Source organism: Myotis lucifugus, unplaced genomic scaffold (assembly GCF_000147115.1).
Source record: "Myotis lucifugus unplaced genomic scaffold, Myoluc2.0 scaffold_87, whole genome shotgun sequence".
In the NCBI taxonomy this organism is placed as follows: domain Eukaryota; kingdom Metazoa; phylum Chordata; class Mammalia; order Chiroptera; family Vespertilionidae; genus Myotis; species Myotis lucifugus.
In genome coordinates, this window is record NW_005871135.1 from 3,481,127 (window position 1) to 3,499,715 (window position 18,589).

At 38.9% G+C, this 18,589-nt stretch overlaps 1 protein-coding gene and 1 non-coding gene across 2 annotated transcripts in view; both read left to right on the top strand.

Annotated features, from left to right (window-relative positions):
* The first annotated feature begins 3,380 nt into the window (after positions 1 to 3,380).
* CNTRL (centriolin) overlaps positions 3,381 to 18,589 on the top strand; it is a 78,831-nt gene continuing 63,622 nt past the window's right edge. Inside the window, exons 1-6 of the mRNA XM_023755944.1 lie at positions 3,381 to 3,490; positions 8,843 to 9,065; positions 10,931 to 11,061; positions 14,053 to 14,183; positions 15,676 to 15,817; positions 17,450 to 17,636. Coding sequence (XP_023611712.1) covers positions 8,870 to 9,065; positions 10,931 to 11,061; positions 14,053 to 14,183; positions 15,676 to 15,817; positions 17,450 to 17,636 — 787 coding nt within the window. The 5' untranslated portion in view covers positions 3,381 to 3,490; positions 8,843 to 8,869. The remainder of the gene's footprint in view (positions 3,491 to 8,842; positions 9,066 to 10,930; positions 11,062 to 14,052; positions 14,184 to 15,675; positions 15,818 to 17,449; positions 17,637 to 18,589) is intronic.
* LOC111826520 lies at positions 14,372 to 14,478 on the top strand. Its single transcript, XR_002829856.1, has one exon. It is a non-coding gene; the product is annotated as a U6 spliceosomal RNA (small nuclear RNA).

The window sequence follows — 18,589 nt, forward strand, 5'->3', positions numbered from 1 at the left end:
GTGTCCACATGTGGTAGCCAGTCTCCAAGATGGCCCTCATGTCCTGACCTCCCTGATATTCATGTCTTTGTATGATCCCCTCCTATATTGTATTAGAGTTGGTCTATTTGATCAATAGAATAAAGCAAATATAAAGGTGTGTGACTTCTGAGGTTAGGTCACATAAGACATTGCTGTTCCCACCTTGCTCTCTCTTGGTTGCCTACTCTGAGGGAAAGCAGACACCATGTAGTAAGGACATTCAAGAAGCCTAGGGAGAGGCCTATGTGGAAAGGCCTTGGAGGCCTCCTGCCCAGAGCTTGTGAGCGAGCCACCGTGGAGGTAAATCCTCCAACCCCAGTCAGGCCTTTTGGTGACCACAGCAAAGCTAACATCTTGACTGAAAAATCATGAGAGAACCCAAGGCAAAATAACCTAGCTAAGTCCTTCCTGGATTCCTGCCCATAAAAACTGTTGAAAATAAATTAATGTTTGTTGTTATTTTAGCCCACTAAGTTTAGGGGTAATTTTTTTTTTTTTACATAGCAATAGTTAACATGTATACTAGTATAGCTGTTGCATTAAAGATAAAACTTTCACAAAAGTCCCTTGCATTCACTCCCACCACTAATGGGCATTTGCTCCTCCTTGGTCATCAAGTTCATAGAGAACAGCAGGCTGATAGGCCTACTTGAAAGCACCACCTGCTGCTCGTAATTTAACAGTACCCCAAAGCAGGCTGGAATAATTGGTGCTGCCTTTCCATAAGTCCTGACTTCCCATTTTATGTCTCTTCTGAGAATTAGCTTATTTCCTGGAGATAACAACACCTGCCTTGCAGGTGTTATTTTCTGAGATAACAACACCATTCACAGGAATGGTGAAATGTGATATCCCTGAGCACTGAAAATCATATAAACATGTAAAAAGTTCTTAGGCTTATTCTTTCTAGCATCTTATCTTTCCTACATTATCAACTCTGTTATTTCTGCCTGTAAACATGAAAAAGGCTCCATTAATAGGAAATAAAATTAGATATAAAAATCTTTTAGTGGATTTTTTTGCCCCAAATCACTGATCAGCCCCCTCAATTTTCTTTTCCCTTATTCATCCACAGAACACACACACCCCTCCCCGCTGAATGCTTCATGGATATCTTTATGGAAGTTAGATAGGAAGAAAATAAATAAATGAAATGATTGCCCACAGCAAAGGCCACTTGATGTTGGTTGGCATGATTTTGCATTATTATTAGACAGAAACTGATGATCAGAAAGGATTAAAAAGAAGAAAGAAAGGAAGAAAGGATGAAGGGAAGGAGGGAAGAAAAAGGAAGGAAGGAAAGAGGGAGAAAAAGAAAAAGGCCAGAATCACAAAGAAAGAAGTAGCCAGGGCCATTTATACAATTTGAGGGTCCCAGTACATGATGAAAATGTAGAGCCTTGGTCCCTGATCTAGTTTCTAGTCTCTGGATAATTTATTATCCCTTTAATTTTTTAACCCTGTTTCCTTAAATTTCTGTATTTTGCTTCTTTATTAAACCAGCTTGGGTAAATTTGAACCATGTTGAATAAATGTCCAAAAAAGGCCAATCTATAGAAACAGAGTAGATAGGGATTGACTGGAGCTGGAACTGGGAATGGGGATTACATGCAAATGAGCTGATCATGGTGATAATTGTATTATGGTGCTCTTGAGAATGTCGCAGTGGAGACAAGCTAGACTAGACAGGGTTGAGATGTAAGGCAGTGAAGACAGCATGTCCAGACAACGTGGCAGAATGGAGAAGTGGGAATTGACAATAGTCCTCTTTGAGCAGCAGGACTGGGTGACTGGATGTGCCCAATAGGAAGAGTCAAGGATGACTCCCAGGTCTGTGGCTTGAGCAATTAATGATATACTTTTTGCTGAGATGGGATATATTGGAGGATGAGCAGTTTTGTTTGGGGGAACAGACGACGGTAAGTTTAGTGTGGACATGTTGAATTTGAGTTGCCTCTACAATGCCCATGTGGGGGTATCGAGTAGGCAGGGGAATAGTAAGCACTTCCACCATGGCAATCTCCATCGCAGACAGAGAAGTTTCCTTCTAGTTCACTTCTTTTCCTGATGCTATTTCGAATTTGTTCCCTTTTGATGATTATCTTTACTATCATTACAATGAGATTTGGGAAGGATTAAAAAAAATAAGTTATTTACTAGTAGTTCTCTCAGTTCCCTTTGTAAAGACACTTTTCCTTTTGTAATTAATAAGTAATCTATGGGGTGATATTTTGAGAGCAAGTGAGTATCTTACTTACCAACAATATTTCATGTAATGGTTTTAATATCTATTGATAATCCTTGTCTGAATCAAATATGTTGAGGGCTGTAAGATGGTGATTTCCTAATTAGGTCATTTCATCTATATCAGCAGGAACTCGTTTGAATAGAAGAGCTTTCCCTTTTGTACAAATTCAATTTGTGTGTGTGTGTGTGTGTGTGCTTTTTTTTTTTTTTTTTTTTAAGCATGGTGATTGCCAGAGGGAAGGGGGTTGGGGGATGGGGATCTTTTGGGCAAACAAGCTGTTAAGATTTTAGGATTATGGGAAAAGAGAGGTAGGGACTGTAGTGGAGATTTCTGGAGATGGTGCAGCCTCTGAGGGTGACATGGTCCAGGGTATAAACTTAAAAAAATGAAAGGCTGGAGTGGAGGCAGGTGTCCTTGGTGATAAAGTTTTTTTAAAAAACAAATTCACTATTCCCCTGACACCCAGGACAGTATCTGCCAAATTCTCTTAATCTGTTGGCTATATGGTGAAACGCAGCACTTTTAAAAAAGCCCCAACCAGAGTGTCCTGAAAAACGCTTCTTGCTTTGGCTCCCCGTCACCAACCACAGCTCACAGGAACGGTCGCCGCCCGGAGCCCCAGGCTCATCTCGCTCCTCAACCGCGACGCCAGCTGGAGCCCAAGCTGCGCTCGCTCAGCGGTCCATCCACCTCTGGCCTGCTGGTCCCCGAGGAGAATTTGCCTCAGAAAAGGTGCGCGGAGAAGCGCGCGGCCAGCCTCGCAAGTTCCAGGCCAGACGACCAGCATCGGAAGTGCGGGGACTCGGCGACAGCTCCCGGTCGTCCTCGGGCGTCCAGCCGTCAAGGAGTATCCGAGCCCCTGCGTGAGGCGTCCGCAGCTCCGCCTCAGGGACAGGTGACTGGCTCGCCCGCGGCATCGCAGGAAACCGGGTCCTCCTCAGGCGCCGCGCACCAAGCCTCCCGCCCAAGGACTCCCCACGCTTTCCCGCGCCTGAAGCTACGGCGGAACTGGCGGCGGGAAGCCCCACCCCCACCACAGCAGGGGAGGGGCGTGGTCACGACAGGCCCCGCCCACGCCGCGCGCTCTGCCCCAAGGCAACCGGCACAACACAACAAGATGGCCGCCGCGCCGCTAGGCACCTGAAGGGAGTGACGGGCGCGCCTCCGCCCGGCCTCCTCCCGCGGGCCCGCTCGGCTTGGCTTCTCCGCGCTAAGTGCCAGGTCTGGTCGCAGGAGTTCCCCGGGATCCAGACGGATCGGTGGGGGCCGGCGGCAAAGGCGGGAAGGCCTGGACCAGCTCGGGATGGATTCGGGGCGGGGGCGGGGGCGTGTGCTTGGGAATTGGGATTGGATGTGAAGGAGGGGAGGGCGTGGGGAGGAGGGTGAAGGCGGGAGGTTTGGTTGAGGAGGGAGGGAGGGAGGTCAGGAGTGGGAGTGCGGGATGGTTGGGGATCGGGGCCGGTGTGCGGCGCCGGCGCCGAGAGGAGGAGGGGGCCGGGTGGCCGGCATAACGGATGGTTTGGGCGTCCTGACGAGTGTCATGGTAACAGGCGAACAACAGTACATGGAAAAGATGCGAAGTGGGATATTGGGAAGAAATGTGAAGAGGAGGGTTAAAAGAGGAGTGATTTTTGAAGTGAAAACTTGGTTCAAGTCTTGATGCTGTCACCTCATGTTTCCCTTAACCAGCTCTGTCTGTGACTTTGGGCGCCTTCCTTAATTTTCCTGAGCATATGTTTTTTTCTTTTGTAAAATAATTGCTAATGACTTTTGAGTGTACGGTACATGTCGGATTCGGTTCTAAATTGTTTGCATGTATCAGCTCATTTAGAACTTAAAATAATTTGTATGAGGTTACCATCCCCATTTTAAAAATGATGAAGCCAAGGATCAGAGAGGTTAAGTAATTGCCCCGATTTCACACAGTATGGAATTTGAATTTAGGCCGTTTGGTTCCAGAATCCACTCTTTATTCTTAATGATACACTGCTTCTCGTACATGAGGTTAATCATTCTGATCTTATGCAGTATCTGCAAGGATTTAAATTCGGTACTGTCTTTAGAGTCCTTAGAACAGTCCTTTCTTCATTCATTCAACAAATACTTATTGTGCACCAAACAGTAGACAGAGAGTTCCTGCTGTCTCGTAGCTTAAACTCTAGAAGGAGAAACAAGCAATAATATAGTAGTTTCACAATAATAATTTAATTCTTATTGTAAGGTGTTGTAAAGGAGGCCACACCCTAGGCCTAGCCGGTTTGGCTCAGTGGACAGAGCATTGGCCTGAGGACTAAAGGCTCCTGGTTCCATTCCTTCAGTCAGGGGCACATCCCTCAGTTGCAGGCTCAGTCCCCAGCATGCGGGAGGCAACCAATCCATACGTCTCTCTCACATCAATGTTCCTCTCTGTCTCTCACCCTCCCTTCCACTCTCTCTAAAAAATTCAATGGAAAAATATCCTCGGGTGAGGATTAAAAAGAAAAAGAAAGGAGACCACTTTGTGCAGAGACCATGAATAACAGGAGGATAAAATCCTGCTGTGCATCCTGAGTGTAGAAACCCTGTCTTCTCAGCTCTGTATCATTAGAACCTACCACAGTTCATGGAGCAAAAAGTTGCTTAGTAAATGTGGATGACTGAATAAATAAATAAGGTGGGGGAAGCTTGGGTCTTAGAGTACCTGAGTAGAATGGAGAGAGATGTGAGAGGTTAATTCAGGATGTTAATAGGCTAGAGAAGGACGCAGAAGTCAGGGTGTTAAGAGGGAAAAGCAAGCAGCTAGGTAATTATGTTGGGATGAAGAGGAATAGGTGGGTGTTTGAGTGTTTTCTTTGAGTAGAGAAATAATTAGAGTATTGGAATGGATTAGGGTGTCAGAATATTTGCTGGGATGAGCATTTTGGGAAATCAGGGTATATATGAGCAGTTTGGGAAATCAAAATGGATATAAAAGTGCTGAGGCAGAGTGTTGAAAAGAGCTATAGAGAAATAATGGAGGAGAATAATACAATGTTAGAGAATTGGGACAGAATTCATGGGAAAATTCAGCAATCAGAATGGGATGAAGGATGGGAGGCAGAGACCATGTATAACCGGAAGATAAAATCCTGCTGTGCATCTTGACAATTGCCTTTGGAAAGAAGAGGAGCTGGATTAGAGACTTTGGAGAGGAATAGCAATGAGGACAAGAGAAAGTTAAAGAGTAAGCATATTTAAATGGGTCCAAAGGTATGGAATAAAGTAGAATTGTAGGGAAAGTATTGAGATGTGATTAAAGGGCTAAGGGATGTAGTGGAGAGGGATATAGAGGTCAAGAAATGGGCATGGATATCTGCATATTGGAGTGGACTGGGAAGAGATGGAAGGCTTGGGGATTATTGAGGTCTGCCTCATTTAGAGAAGATCAGAGAAGATGGAAAATTAGGAATGTTAGGAAAGGCTGGATAGAGGTGGAGGTGTGCTCTCTACCAAGCTGTGAAGGATGGGATTGTTAGATCAGGGCAAGTATCTGAGTCTTAGAGTGACACGATGAGTAGTGTTTTGTTGCCTTGCCATATGATTCTGATTATCATATCACTCTAGTGGCTTTCTCTTGCTCTGCAGACTACCTTGAGTGCCTTCAATATGTGTTTCCAGTTCTGAATTTTTGTTTGGTTTTATTTTCTTTTTGTCCTGCCTCTTCACACACTCTAGCCCTACCTCTCAGCTCTGTCTTCTCTGTTCTATTGCTTGGTCTTTGTTTATGTTATTGCAAACTACATCTTAGGGCCAAGCAACCTTCCCATCTCTCCCTTAAAATTGTAGTTCAAGATTTACTATCTCCAGGTGGTAGCCTCTGAAATAATGCTAGCCATTCTCAAACACAGTAAATCCCCCGTTCAGTGAGTTGGCTATTCTATGAGATTGTAATATATATGTGTTGTTTCAATGTCCAGGCTCTGCGGGAGCTATGGAACTCTGGGAGGGGATCTGGGAATGCACTGTGATGTTGGAACCATCTCTTAATCTTTCATATTACAATTCATAAAAGGAAGGAGCTGATTTAGATTTCTGGAATCCATTCTAATTTTATTTTAATCTCTGTAAGTGAGTAAGGCAGAGTTTTCTATCAGGAGAGGTAACAGAGGACTTCATGATAGTCTAGTAAGGCCCAAAGAGTTTTTGGTCACTAGGATGTTATGTAAGGAATTCAGGGTGGTTCAGTATTTTAAGAATTAAGAGAAAAGATTAAGATGCAGGATACAAAATAATTGCACTGCATAAAAATAAGATGTGCTTATTTTAACCAAGAAACTAAAAACGTATAAAGTGTATTTTTTTATGAAGGAGCATACATGATTATTTTAATTTTATAAATTTCTATCATACTATGGGATAGAGAAAGATATATAGAAATGAGAACTGAGCCTTGTCTCTCCACTCTTATTTTTTTAAATCTGTTACTCTTATTTTTTGAATCTGTTACTCTTATGAAAACTACATTTAATTTAAGAAAAAATAAAATTTTACCTTTAAACCATATGCTTCTTAGATCTTCTCAAGTTTGAGTGTATTATTTTTATTTAGAAAGCTAATTCCAGTACAGCTTAGCACTGAATTATTAATATTACTGAGCCTTTTCTGTGGCAGAATGGTGTGATATCCTATATCAGTGGTCGGCAAACTGCGGCTCTTGAGCCACATGTGGCTCTTTGGCCCCTTGAGTGTGGCTCTTCCACAAAATACCATGTGTGGGTGCGCACGTACAGTGCGATTGAAACTTCGTGGCCCAAGCGCAGAAGGAAGGTATTTTGTGGAAGAGCCACACTCAAGGGGGCCAAAGAGCCGCATGGGCTCGTGAACCGCAGTTTGCCGACAACTGTCCTATGTAATAAAAGCCTAATGTGCTAAGTGTCGGGTTAACTGGTCGACTATTCACCAATCAAAGCATAATATCCTAATGATATGCTAAGGCTGCTCAACCGCTGGTTATGATGTGCACTGACCACCAGGGAACAGACCCTCCAACAGGTAGATTAGCTTGCTGCTGGGGTCTGGCCGATTGGGACTGGGCAAGATGGGGCCGGACATGCCTTGGAGCCCTCCTGTGGTCCCTCTCTGGCCCTGATCGTGCACTGGTGGGCTTCCTTGGCCTGGCCTGCACCCTCTTGCAATCTTTTCAACCCCTCAGGGGAGGTTGAAAAGCTGGTTTCGGCCCAATCTCGCAGGTCAGGCCGAGGGACCCCACTGGTGTATGAATTCGTGCATTGGGCCTCTAGTAAGACATAAGAAGTATTTACCACACTTGTGAAATCAGGACCAAAAACCGTGTGACTATGTCATAAATAGCAGTTATGTGAATTGGGGGGAAGCTTTACTGACTTATCTGGAGGTTTAACATGAAAAAAATGAAAGAGAAAGTAAAGACACATAGAAGTTTTCAGTTTAAAGTGACTGGACTACTGGAACAATAATCATTCTTAAAAAATAAAGATAGCAGGTTTTGCTTCCTTTAAACTAGATCATGAATTCAGTGATGCTATGGTATTAAATTTTCTGGCTTATTCCCGTGATGCTATGGTATTAAATTTTCTGGCTTATTCCCATGGGCATTATTCACTATTTAGGGAACACTGGAGGAGGAACAGGAATGAAGGAGAAATGGGGAAATGATAAATTCAATTTGGACATGTTGAATTTATGTCAGTGAGGTGTCAAGTAGGCAGTTAGGATTGAAGATATAAATATCAGTAGACAGGTGGCATCGGGAGCCATGGGTGTTGTATCAGCGGTTCTCAACCTGTGGGTCATGACCATCGGAAAACACATATAGCATATCAGATATTTACATTATGATTCATAACAGTAGCAAAATTACAGTTATGAAGTAGCAATGAAAATAATTTTATGGTTGGGGGTCACCACCACATGAAGAACTGTATTAAAGGGTCGCGGCATTAGGAAGGTTGAGAACCACTGTTTAGATTGTTTAAAATGTGATTAGAGAGAGACGAGAAGAGACTTGAGGACTCTGACATTTAAAGATTGAATAGAGGAGTGTAAGCCAGCAAAGGAGGCTAAGGAGTGGCCAGGGAGGCAGGATGATACCTGGAGAGAGTAGTATCCCAGAAGCCAGAGGAAGAAACTGTTTTAGAAAGGAGAGTGTGCTCATCAGTATTAAGTACTGCTGGTTGCCAAATATTTTCAGCCTCCTACATTCTAGGACAGCGGTGGTCCTCAGGCCACTGGTGGTCCATGAGGTTTGAAAGATTGGCGACTGCTGCTCTAGCACACCTTGCAGGTAGAAGGGGCTTTGTGACTAGTTCTGGCCAATAAATTGAAAACAGAAATGAAAAGTAAATCTTCTGGCTGGAGCATCTGTCAATACAAGACCCTATGGAGGTCTCCTTTCCTTCTGGCAAGGTGATCAGCAATGTTTGAAATAGTGTCTGCTCTTGTCAGCGTAGTGTGGATCCTAGCATCTGTAGCTTCTGAGTTTATAACTTTGTAGTTTTGAAAATTCTAGAAATATATTAATTTGTTTTGATAGCTCTAAAAAACTAACCTTGTTAAATATACTGAAAACTCTTACAGGTTTTGGTGGACACTTGGCTGCTTGCAATGAGGAAAGGTTCTCAACAAAAATTTCCCAAGTCAAAGATGCCATCATCATCTCTTATGCCCAATATGAGATCTAGGTCACTTTCACCTTTAGGCGGATCCAAGACTCCACCTTTTCATTCTGGAGGACAGTGGTGTGAGCAAGTTGGGATTGCAGATGAAAACACTATACAATTGAACTACCACGACCGTAGAGGTACCACATTCTAATCTAAGAATTTGACCACATACTCTTAAATAAAGATGGAAAATAATGAACTTAACCATTTTGGGTCCAAATGTAACATATATCCTGGTACTAACTTGTCCTATTGTTTTTATTGACAGACATTGTACAAGGACAGTGGAGGGTGGAGGCTCCTGGGTGAGGTTGAAGATGTCTGAAAGGTTTCAGAGAAGGGAGTTTCAGAAAGAGAAAACTTTATTTCCTATGGTGGGAGAGTGCCTTAAAGCTCATCTGCCAAATTTATCATAAGGGGGTTCACTGCAGAATGGAGTGCCTTAATTCCGTAGAAACATGTTACCTGCCCGTGGGCTACCCACAAGCTGCTTATTGGCAAGCTGCTTATTTGTGAATGGACTAATTTCCATGTGAGGGCATATATATGTTCCACCAAGGTTTTTATTTTTTTCTTAAAAGCATTCTGTTAGTTTTGGAAAAAATAGATTTTTTTTCTAAGAATCTATTTAATTGATTAAATGTGAAAGAAAACTATAATTTATTTGCTAAGTCACTAAATCAGAACCATCAAACTCTCTTGACCTGAATATGTGATCAGTTTTTATTAATAAACATTATTAGCATTGAGTTTAGACTATAACCTTACTGTCAGTTGGTATACTATTATTTCTAATTTGATATTTTAGAATATTAGTCATTTTCTTTCCTAGAACAGCCAAATTACAGAAAAAGACTATGATTGTTTATGAGTTAATATTACATTTCTTTGCTAAATAATCATAGAGAGTCTTTGGCACACAACGTGGATCTGAACCCAGGATTAATTTTTTTCTGACTCGTAAAGAAAGAACCAAGAGGCAATTTTCTTTTTATGGTTGTTTTGTAAACTGTAACATGGTTTACATAAACTCTGATGGCAATATCCAGAAAGGTATTAGGGCAGGATGTGTTATCCATCATGTTAGTACTTTATCTGTATAAAATGATATGATCTTATTTATTTAAAAGAGCAACAAATTTGAGTTTCTCACTATTAAAAAAAAATAGGAAAAGAGGATTTTTTAGAATTTAAGCGTTTTTTTGCCCTGATCGGTGTGGCTCAGTTGGTTGGAGCATTATCCTCTGCACCAAAAGGTCAAAGGTTCAATTCCTGGTCATGGCACATAACCTAGGTTGTGGGTTTGATCCCTGGCTCTGGTCAGGTGGGTACAGGATTCAACCGATCGATGTTTCTCTCTCTCCCTTCTCCTCTCTAAAAATTATGAATGCGTCTTTGGATGAGGATTTAAAAAAAGAAAGAAGAATGTAGTGTTTTTGAACTTTAAATTGGAACAAACAATAAATAGTGCCAGTATTTTTTAATTATTAAAAACGCCAGTGCTGCATATGATTAAAAGTTTAAGTTTTGGATTCATCTGCCAGGATTCAAGTCCTGGGTTTGCATATTGCTAGTTGCAAGACTTTGAACAAATTATAATTTTTTAAATAAATGTGAATGGTAATTTCTATCTCAGAGATTTGTTGTACAAACTACATTTTTAAAATGTAAAGCATTTAGAACAAAGCTTGGTACACAGCTAATACAGAGTGGGAGCAAAAGTACATCTATAGTTGTGAGTATTTGAAACAGAGTTTATTCTTGTATTATTATTACTGTAAATCTATTTTTGTTTCATACTGTATAGAGTATAATTTATTGTCATTATTATGAAATGCTATATAAAGTAAAATATTGTTAAAGTATTGCAATTAGAACTCGCCAGCTGTTTTTACATTTGCATGGCTTAAAAATTTTTTTTGTTATTTAACATCAAAATAATTTGTTTTTCAGAATATTCATGTCTTCCTCAGCTGTTAATGATCTATATCTGTAATTTCAGAAGCTGGTTCACATGCAGGAGTCCGATATATTACAGAGGCTCTTATAAAAAAACTTACTAAACAGGACAATTTGGCTTTGGTAAAATCTCTGAACCTTTCACTTTCTAAAGATGGTGGCAAGAAATTTAGGGTAAGTTTCCAACATTTTTGAACACAGGCATTATTTTTTATGTTTCTGTGCTTTAAAACTGAAAAAAAAAAGAGATTATATTAGATTTACAGTACCATCTCATCCTAATGTCACCTAATTTGTAGCAGACCTTTTATTGTTTCCCGTGAAATTTCTACATCAGAAGTATATGACATCTTTAAATTCATAAGTACCTATTATCTTACACATTATTGACTCTAGAGAAGGAGTTGGCATACTACAGTGTGCTAGATCAGTCTTGCTACTCACTTTTGTAAATAAAACTTTATTGGAACACAACCACACTCATATTGTCTGTGGTTGTTTCTACACTACAATGGCAGAGGTAAGCAGTTGTCACAGAGACTATGTGCCCACAAAGCCAAAAATATTTACTGTCTGGCTTCTTGCAGAAAAAGATTGCTGATCTCTTATTCATATAAACTATACATCATGAACACATTATAATAGACAACTTAATTTTTAAATTAAGAAATATAAACTTAGATGCCTACAACATTAGTCACAAAAATTAATCCCAGAAGGTTGAAGATCTTAATGAAAACAAAACAAAAGTCAACAAAAATGCTATGAAAGTACTAGAGAAGAATGTAGGTGAATAAATTTCAAAATCTTAGCGTGGGAAGGCTCTTCTAAGCAAATACCAACCCTAATACCATAAAGAAAAATATTGACAGATTTAGCTTACATAAAGATTAAAAAATTGTGTTTAATGAAAGATATTGTATAAAAAGTTAAAAGAAAAACAACAAACTGGCAGGTAGTGTTTTCAGCATATGTAACAATACCCACATACTATAAAGACTTCTACAATTCAGTAAGAGATAACTCAATGAAAAATGTTCAAAGGATATGACCAGGCATTCACAAAAGTATTATAAATGGCTAATATTAACATGAAGATGTGTTCAAATTTATTAATATCAAAGAAATGTGAAATAAAATTCATCAATTGAGTGTATACTTACTGAGTTTATACTCACCAACCCAGCAGTTCTCTTTGATATCTACTCTATTTGATACTATTTGCCCATGTATCTAAAAGTGTCTATATAGTTATGTGTATTAAACATTATTTAAAATAGACAAATTGGAAATAACCAAATGTCTGTCAATAGGGGATTGTTACAAGTAAATAAATTATGGTGCAATAATAGACAATGGAATACTATTAAATTTCTTTAAAAATAAGTTAGAGCTCTGTGCAGTAATGTTGGAGTATGTCCACAGCATATTTAATGAAAGAAAAAAATTCTAAAACATTTTATATAGTAAGGTCTCAAAATATTTTTTTAAATTCTTTTTTTCTATATGTGTTATCTTTGAACAGTGGGATTTTTTTTACAAGGGCCTGGTGACCTGATGAGAGCTTTTATTTGTTTTGTCTGAAATTTTTACTAGAATATATTTATGTCTTACTCATGTAGTTAAAAAGGAAAAAGAATAAATTCTGTAGTTTAAAGGTCACTAAAATGAAATATCAAATCAGTAAATCTTTACTGTCTGATTATTATGTCAGGCATTATGTTAAGTTGTGGGAGTACATAGAGAAGTGAATAAGCTTAGTTTCTAATCTCTGGGAATTTAGAGTTTAGTGTGAAGAATGCCTAGGATTAAGAGGAGAAATAGTGAAGGAGAACCATAGAGCAGGGGAGAGGCCAAACAGGTGAGAACTGAAGGCAGGAAAGGATGATATGAAATGTCACAGGACAGTCAAATAGGGTGAAAATTTAGAAGTCACTTGGATTTAGCAATTAAAAAGCCCTTTCTTCTACTTCTCAAATCTACCAAGTTCATTTTTTCAGGGCTTTTACATCTTTTTTCTCTGCCTCCATCTGTTCACACACCTAGCTTCTTGTTATTAAAGTCTCAACTCAGTGTATTTCCTCAGTGAGCCTTCTCTCACCACCCAATCACAATTAGCCACCTTCTCCGCAGTCACTCTCGCTTATTTCAGTCAACAAATATTTTAGTACCCATTATGTGCCAACAACAAATACAAAAGAAAAACCCTGTCCTCTTAGTGCCTTGTATTCTGTCACATCATGTTATCTTTATTTTCTTGTTAGGATACTTCACTCTCTGAAAATTTTATTTTTTACTTGTTTATTGGCTTTCTCTGTGAATGAAAATAATAACCTTGTTTTTCTAATTCATCACCATATTTCCAGTACCTGAACAGCTCCTGGCAAATAAATATTCATAAATATTTGTGTAAGGGATGAATGATCTTGGAGAGAACTGTTTGAATACCTAGTAAGGGCAGAAGATACATTGCCTTACCAATAGAATAAGAGTGAATGGAAGGCAGAATGAGCAAATGTACATAATTCTTGTGAGAACATGGTGGCAAATGAGAGATAAGATGATGCTTGATAGGAAAACAAGTTCAGTCTGAGCTGATCTGTATTATATAGAAGAGGTTGAGTATATAGGCTTCTGCAGCCAGGCAGTTGTCTAGTTTACTGGTATATCCATTGCCTGGTGTCACATCTGGTATGTAATAAGTATGTAATGAATATCTGTTAAATAGTGACTGCTTTTAAACTTGAGGGCAAGATCCAGGAGAGAGAAAGAGATTGAAGATGCAAGAGTATGGGGAGAGGAGATGGGTAAGGTTACGCAAGAGCCTAAGTCCCTTGTTGAACTTTGAAGAAAGGAGAGGAGGGAGGGAGAAGCATGAAAAAGTTAAGATGGAGGAAAAAGTTAAGTTGAGGTGGGGAAATCTTGTTGGATAGTCTTGCACTTCTTAGTATATAGGTAGTGTTTTCCACTTAGAGAGTTTGTGGGCTTGAGGAGAGCTGCTACTCCTGGTCAGGAGAGCCCCTCCAAGGCCTTGTCCAGGACAGCAGTAAGGGTTTATTATTCTCTTATGACGGATCAAAATAGCCTCTGATACATGTATTTATATGTTGTGCTTATGTCAGGGCTTCTGTTGTATAAAATATTTATTCATTTGTTTTCAATTAGTATATCGAAAATTTGGAAAAATGTGTTAAACTTGAAGTACTGAATCTCAGCCATAATCTAATAGGGAAGATTGAAAAGTTGGATAAGCTGTTAAAATTACGTGAACTCAACTTATCATATAACAAGATCTGGTAAGTAGGTACTTCTTTAGGTAGCATTGCAGGGTCATTGTCTTTGTTAAAGAGGTAGATTAATGCTGCCCATATTACTGAAAGAAATCTTTGAAACAGCAGGCACTTTGATCCTTTATTCATTGATAATCTGGCCCTTCACAAATGGTAATTGCCTTCATGTTTTGGCATTACTAAAGTACGGAATAGTGCTCACTTCGGCATCACATATACTAAAATTGGAACGATACAGAGAAGATTAGCATGGCCCCTGCGCAAGGATGACACGCAAATCCGTGAAGCGTTAAAAAAAAAAACACAAAAAATGTACGGAATAATATCTATAGAGTGTTATCAAAGAAGGAGATAAGTTTTTTGAGTACCAAATTTTATCTTAATTCCATTTTTGACAGGAAGTTTTCCCAGGTAGTCTTTTGATTCATTGCCTATTAAGAAAGTTGACATGAAGCAGTATGTTTTAACTCTCTCATTTTGATGCTAAAGATAGTTCAACTCGTTTTCATCCTGTGTGTTTATCCTGATGTTCTTTGCTTATTGATATAAGAAATATACTCCCAATCTTGTTTCCATTTCATAATAATGTATTACTGTAAGGTAGAAATATAATAAAGTTGACTGGCTAAAACTGCACATAAAAACTTGTTATATACAAAATGATGCAAATGTTTTTGCATCTGTATACTTTCCCTACATTAGACTTGGTATATATAATGACCAAAAAACTAACAGTGGCAGAAGTTCTAATATGACAAAAATAAATGGGAAAATAACTAGTTAATGGATCAAATCCTTAATATAAAGTTTGTATAAAAATAATCTCGATAAAAATAATTTCAATAAGATTAATATGAAAATAAAGAAGCTTGGAAATATTTGCCCAGTATACTTTCCTCTTGACCAAGTAATGAAATTGACAATTAAATTGGAATTAACTTGGGAAAATATTTCATCAGTGATAATTCATCGCTATGGTGATAAATGTTTTATTAATTTAAATATTTTCATTAAAATATTTATGTTTCTAAATGCAGTATTATTCTGGGGAGTCCACAAGCTCAAAACAGCAGGCCTATTCTGCTTGCATAGCTAATCTTTTGGTAATGATTTAAGGTAATAAGGATATCTTCTCTTGTGCAGGGCTGTAACGCATAGCCCTGTGTGCTGTTGAGTTTTCCAGCTTTCCCACTGCTAGTACTCTTCACAGTGGCCGGTAAGAATGCCACAGACAGACTCTTCTTTTCTGTGGGATCATAAAGTTTGATAGTAAGACAAGTAGGATTCCTGGCAACAGCCATGAAATGCTTACCAAAACTGTTGTTGTGGTAGATTTATTTTTAGCTGCTTTTTTGGGTTCTCACTTATGAAAAGGATTGATAAATTATAATTATGAAAAGTAATCCCACATAAAACAAAGGCTGTTAATTCTAAAAATACAGTAGAAAGAACTCTATTATGGTACTTACTTAGTTTGACTTTACCCTTTGGTTTCCAGCAAAATTGAAGGCATAGAAAATATGTGTAATCTGCAAAAGCTAAACCTTGCAGGAAATGAAATTGAACATATTCCAGCATGGTTAGGGAGGAAGTTAAAATCTTTGCGAGTCCTCAATCTGAAAGGCAACAAGATATCATCGGTAAGTTATTCAAAGAAGCAAGAATGTTTTTCCATTTTTTGGGCTTGTTGAAAAAATGATTAAAATTTAAGTTTTAAAAAATGGGGTCTCTTAAGGTCAATGGTCTTTTGATGAAACATTTAATTCAGACATAGCCCTGGATTCTCGGGTAATTAAATATAAGCAGTTCTGGTTTTACATGGTTCCATGGTAACTGAGAGTTGACCTCTTAACATTTTCACATACTTCATTTTATTTGAGACTGAGAACACTGTTGTTAAGGAGAGAGTGCAGGGATTATTTTTACAAAATACTCTGAGATGGGTACTATAGTTTTATTCCCATTTTAAAGTAAAGTCTCAGAAAGGATAAGTCTCTTACTTAAAGTCACACACCTTGTACCAGGATTCAGGCCACTGAATGCCTGGAACAGATTTCTTTTTTTCAAATGTATGAATTAACCTCGATAATAGTTTTAGGAGGTTAATTACTAGCTTTTTATAATAGAGTGATTTTATCATGGTTCACATAATCTGATAATGATGTATATTTTTCTGTTGAGTGTAATTTATGATTTTATTTGATATACAGTTAGATGTTCAATAAACATCACTAAGTAAAAACATTAATATATTTAAGTCTGTATTAAAATTGGAACAATCTGTTGTAATTTAAAGAACATCAGTCTTAAAATAGAAAATAAAAAATGTGCCTTCTAATATGTGTCTAGACTTGCCTTCTATGACCTTGGAGAATTCCTTCATCTCTCAAAAACTCACTGTTTACTTGGAGAAAACAATTTCTACCCTGCCTCCTTTACAGGAGTGTTTATAAGCTCAGATGAAATGATAGATGTGAAAATACTTTAAAATAGTAACTCTAAGGTTGTATTCCTTAAACCTTTGTTAGTGGAAGCCAGCAATAATAAACAACACTTGTTTAATGCTGTGCAGTTAACACTGTCTATGCTTTCTTATTTCATCTTTATAAAGATCTGATAAGGTGACAACCCAAGAGCCTTAGAGCCCCAAGCCCCATGCCGTGTTACATAGCATAACCTTGGAACTCTTAGGGCTTATGGGCTGATGAGACGAGAGAGCCATGAATCCAAGGTTTGCCACAAATATTCCTCAAATAGTTGATCCTTAGATAGTACTAAACATCAGCTGATGTCAACAGGAAAATCTTTCAATAAATACTTACAATTATTTCTAATTTTGTATCACTTTCTTATCCCACTTCATATTTGACACTAGACGCCCAGTGCATGAAAGTCATGCACTCGGGAAGGGGGGGTCCCTCTTACAGTCCGGGAGCCCTCGGGGGATGTCCGACTAATGACTTAGGTCCATCAGTCGGACATCCTTAGTGCTGCCGCAGAGGAAGGAGAGGCTCCTGCCACTGCTGCTGTGCTCACCAGCCGTGAGCCTGGCTTCTGGCTGAGCCGTGCTCCCCCTGTGGGAGCGCACTGACCACCAGAGGGCAGCTCCTGCGTTGAGCGTCTATCTCCTGGTGGTCAGTGCGTGTCATAGTGACTGGTCGTTCCGCCATTTGGTCGATTTGCATATTAGACTGTTATCATATAGGATTACTTCTGTTAGGTATGTTTATGATTTTTAAATTATACCAATAATTTTATATATATCATTTCAGCTTCAAGATGTAAGCAGGTTGAAACCACTTCAAGATTTAACTTCTCTGATCCTAGTTGAAAATCCAATTGTGACCCTTCCTCATTATCTCGAGTTTACCATTTTTCACCTCCGTTCACTGGAAAGTTTGGAAGGTCAGCCAGTAACCACTCAGAAAAGACAGGAAGCTTTTGAGAGATTCAGTTTAGGTAAAGTAACTTTAAAAATTTTTTGGGGGGTGGGAGAGTAGATAATTTAGAACTTATCCAGAAAAATATATTATGAACTTTATAATGCTGTTAAAATTTGCACCATAAATCAATTAATTTAACAAATAGTCATTGAGCCAGGCACTGAATCTGGTACCCAGGACACAATGGTGAGCAAGGCATATAGTACTGGCTTTTGTGCAACTTGCATTTTAGTGGAGAAGATGGACAAAAGATAAGTAAACACTGATAAAGTAGCAGAGGAGATCCCGTTTTTGGGGAAAGTGGTGTAAAGAAATGGCTCTCTGAGGAATGGCTTATACTTTGAGGTTGGATAGACCTTGTTGAGTTAGGGAACTGAAAGATCAGTATGACTGGAGGGATAGCTCATGAAAAAGTTTGGAGAGATGGGGTGGGGTGAGATAGCACAGGTCCTTAGGGTTTAGATTTGACTTCAGGTGCAGAAGAAAGCCATTGACAGTTTTTAATTGTCATGAGCAAGTTTATTATATATTAAGATTATTTTTTATACAGTATGGAGAATGATTTGGGGCAGAGCAAAATAGAGCTATAGGGACATATGAGAAGGCTATTGGAGAAATCTAGGCTAGAAATGTTGATGAGTTGTATTTAGGTGGTGGGTATGGTATCGATGGATCAGTTTTGGAGGTTCAACAGCACTTTCTAATGGATTGGAAATTCCCAAACATTTCACTTGAGTAAGTGCTTGGATGGTGATGTTATATATAAAAATGGGAGCTTGGAATGCTGAATTTAAATGTGAGACAGAGAAGAAGAATTAGAAATGTGAGTCTGGAGTTCAAAGAGATAAGTACTAGAGATATAAATTTAGGAGTCATCAGCATAAAAATAATTTAGTTCCACCAAAATCAATGAGCTCACTCAAGCAGGTGTTGGGATGAGCAAGAAGGAGAGCCAGCTAAGGAAACTTA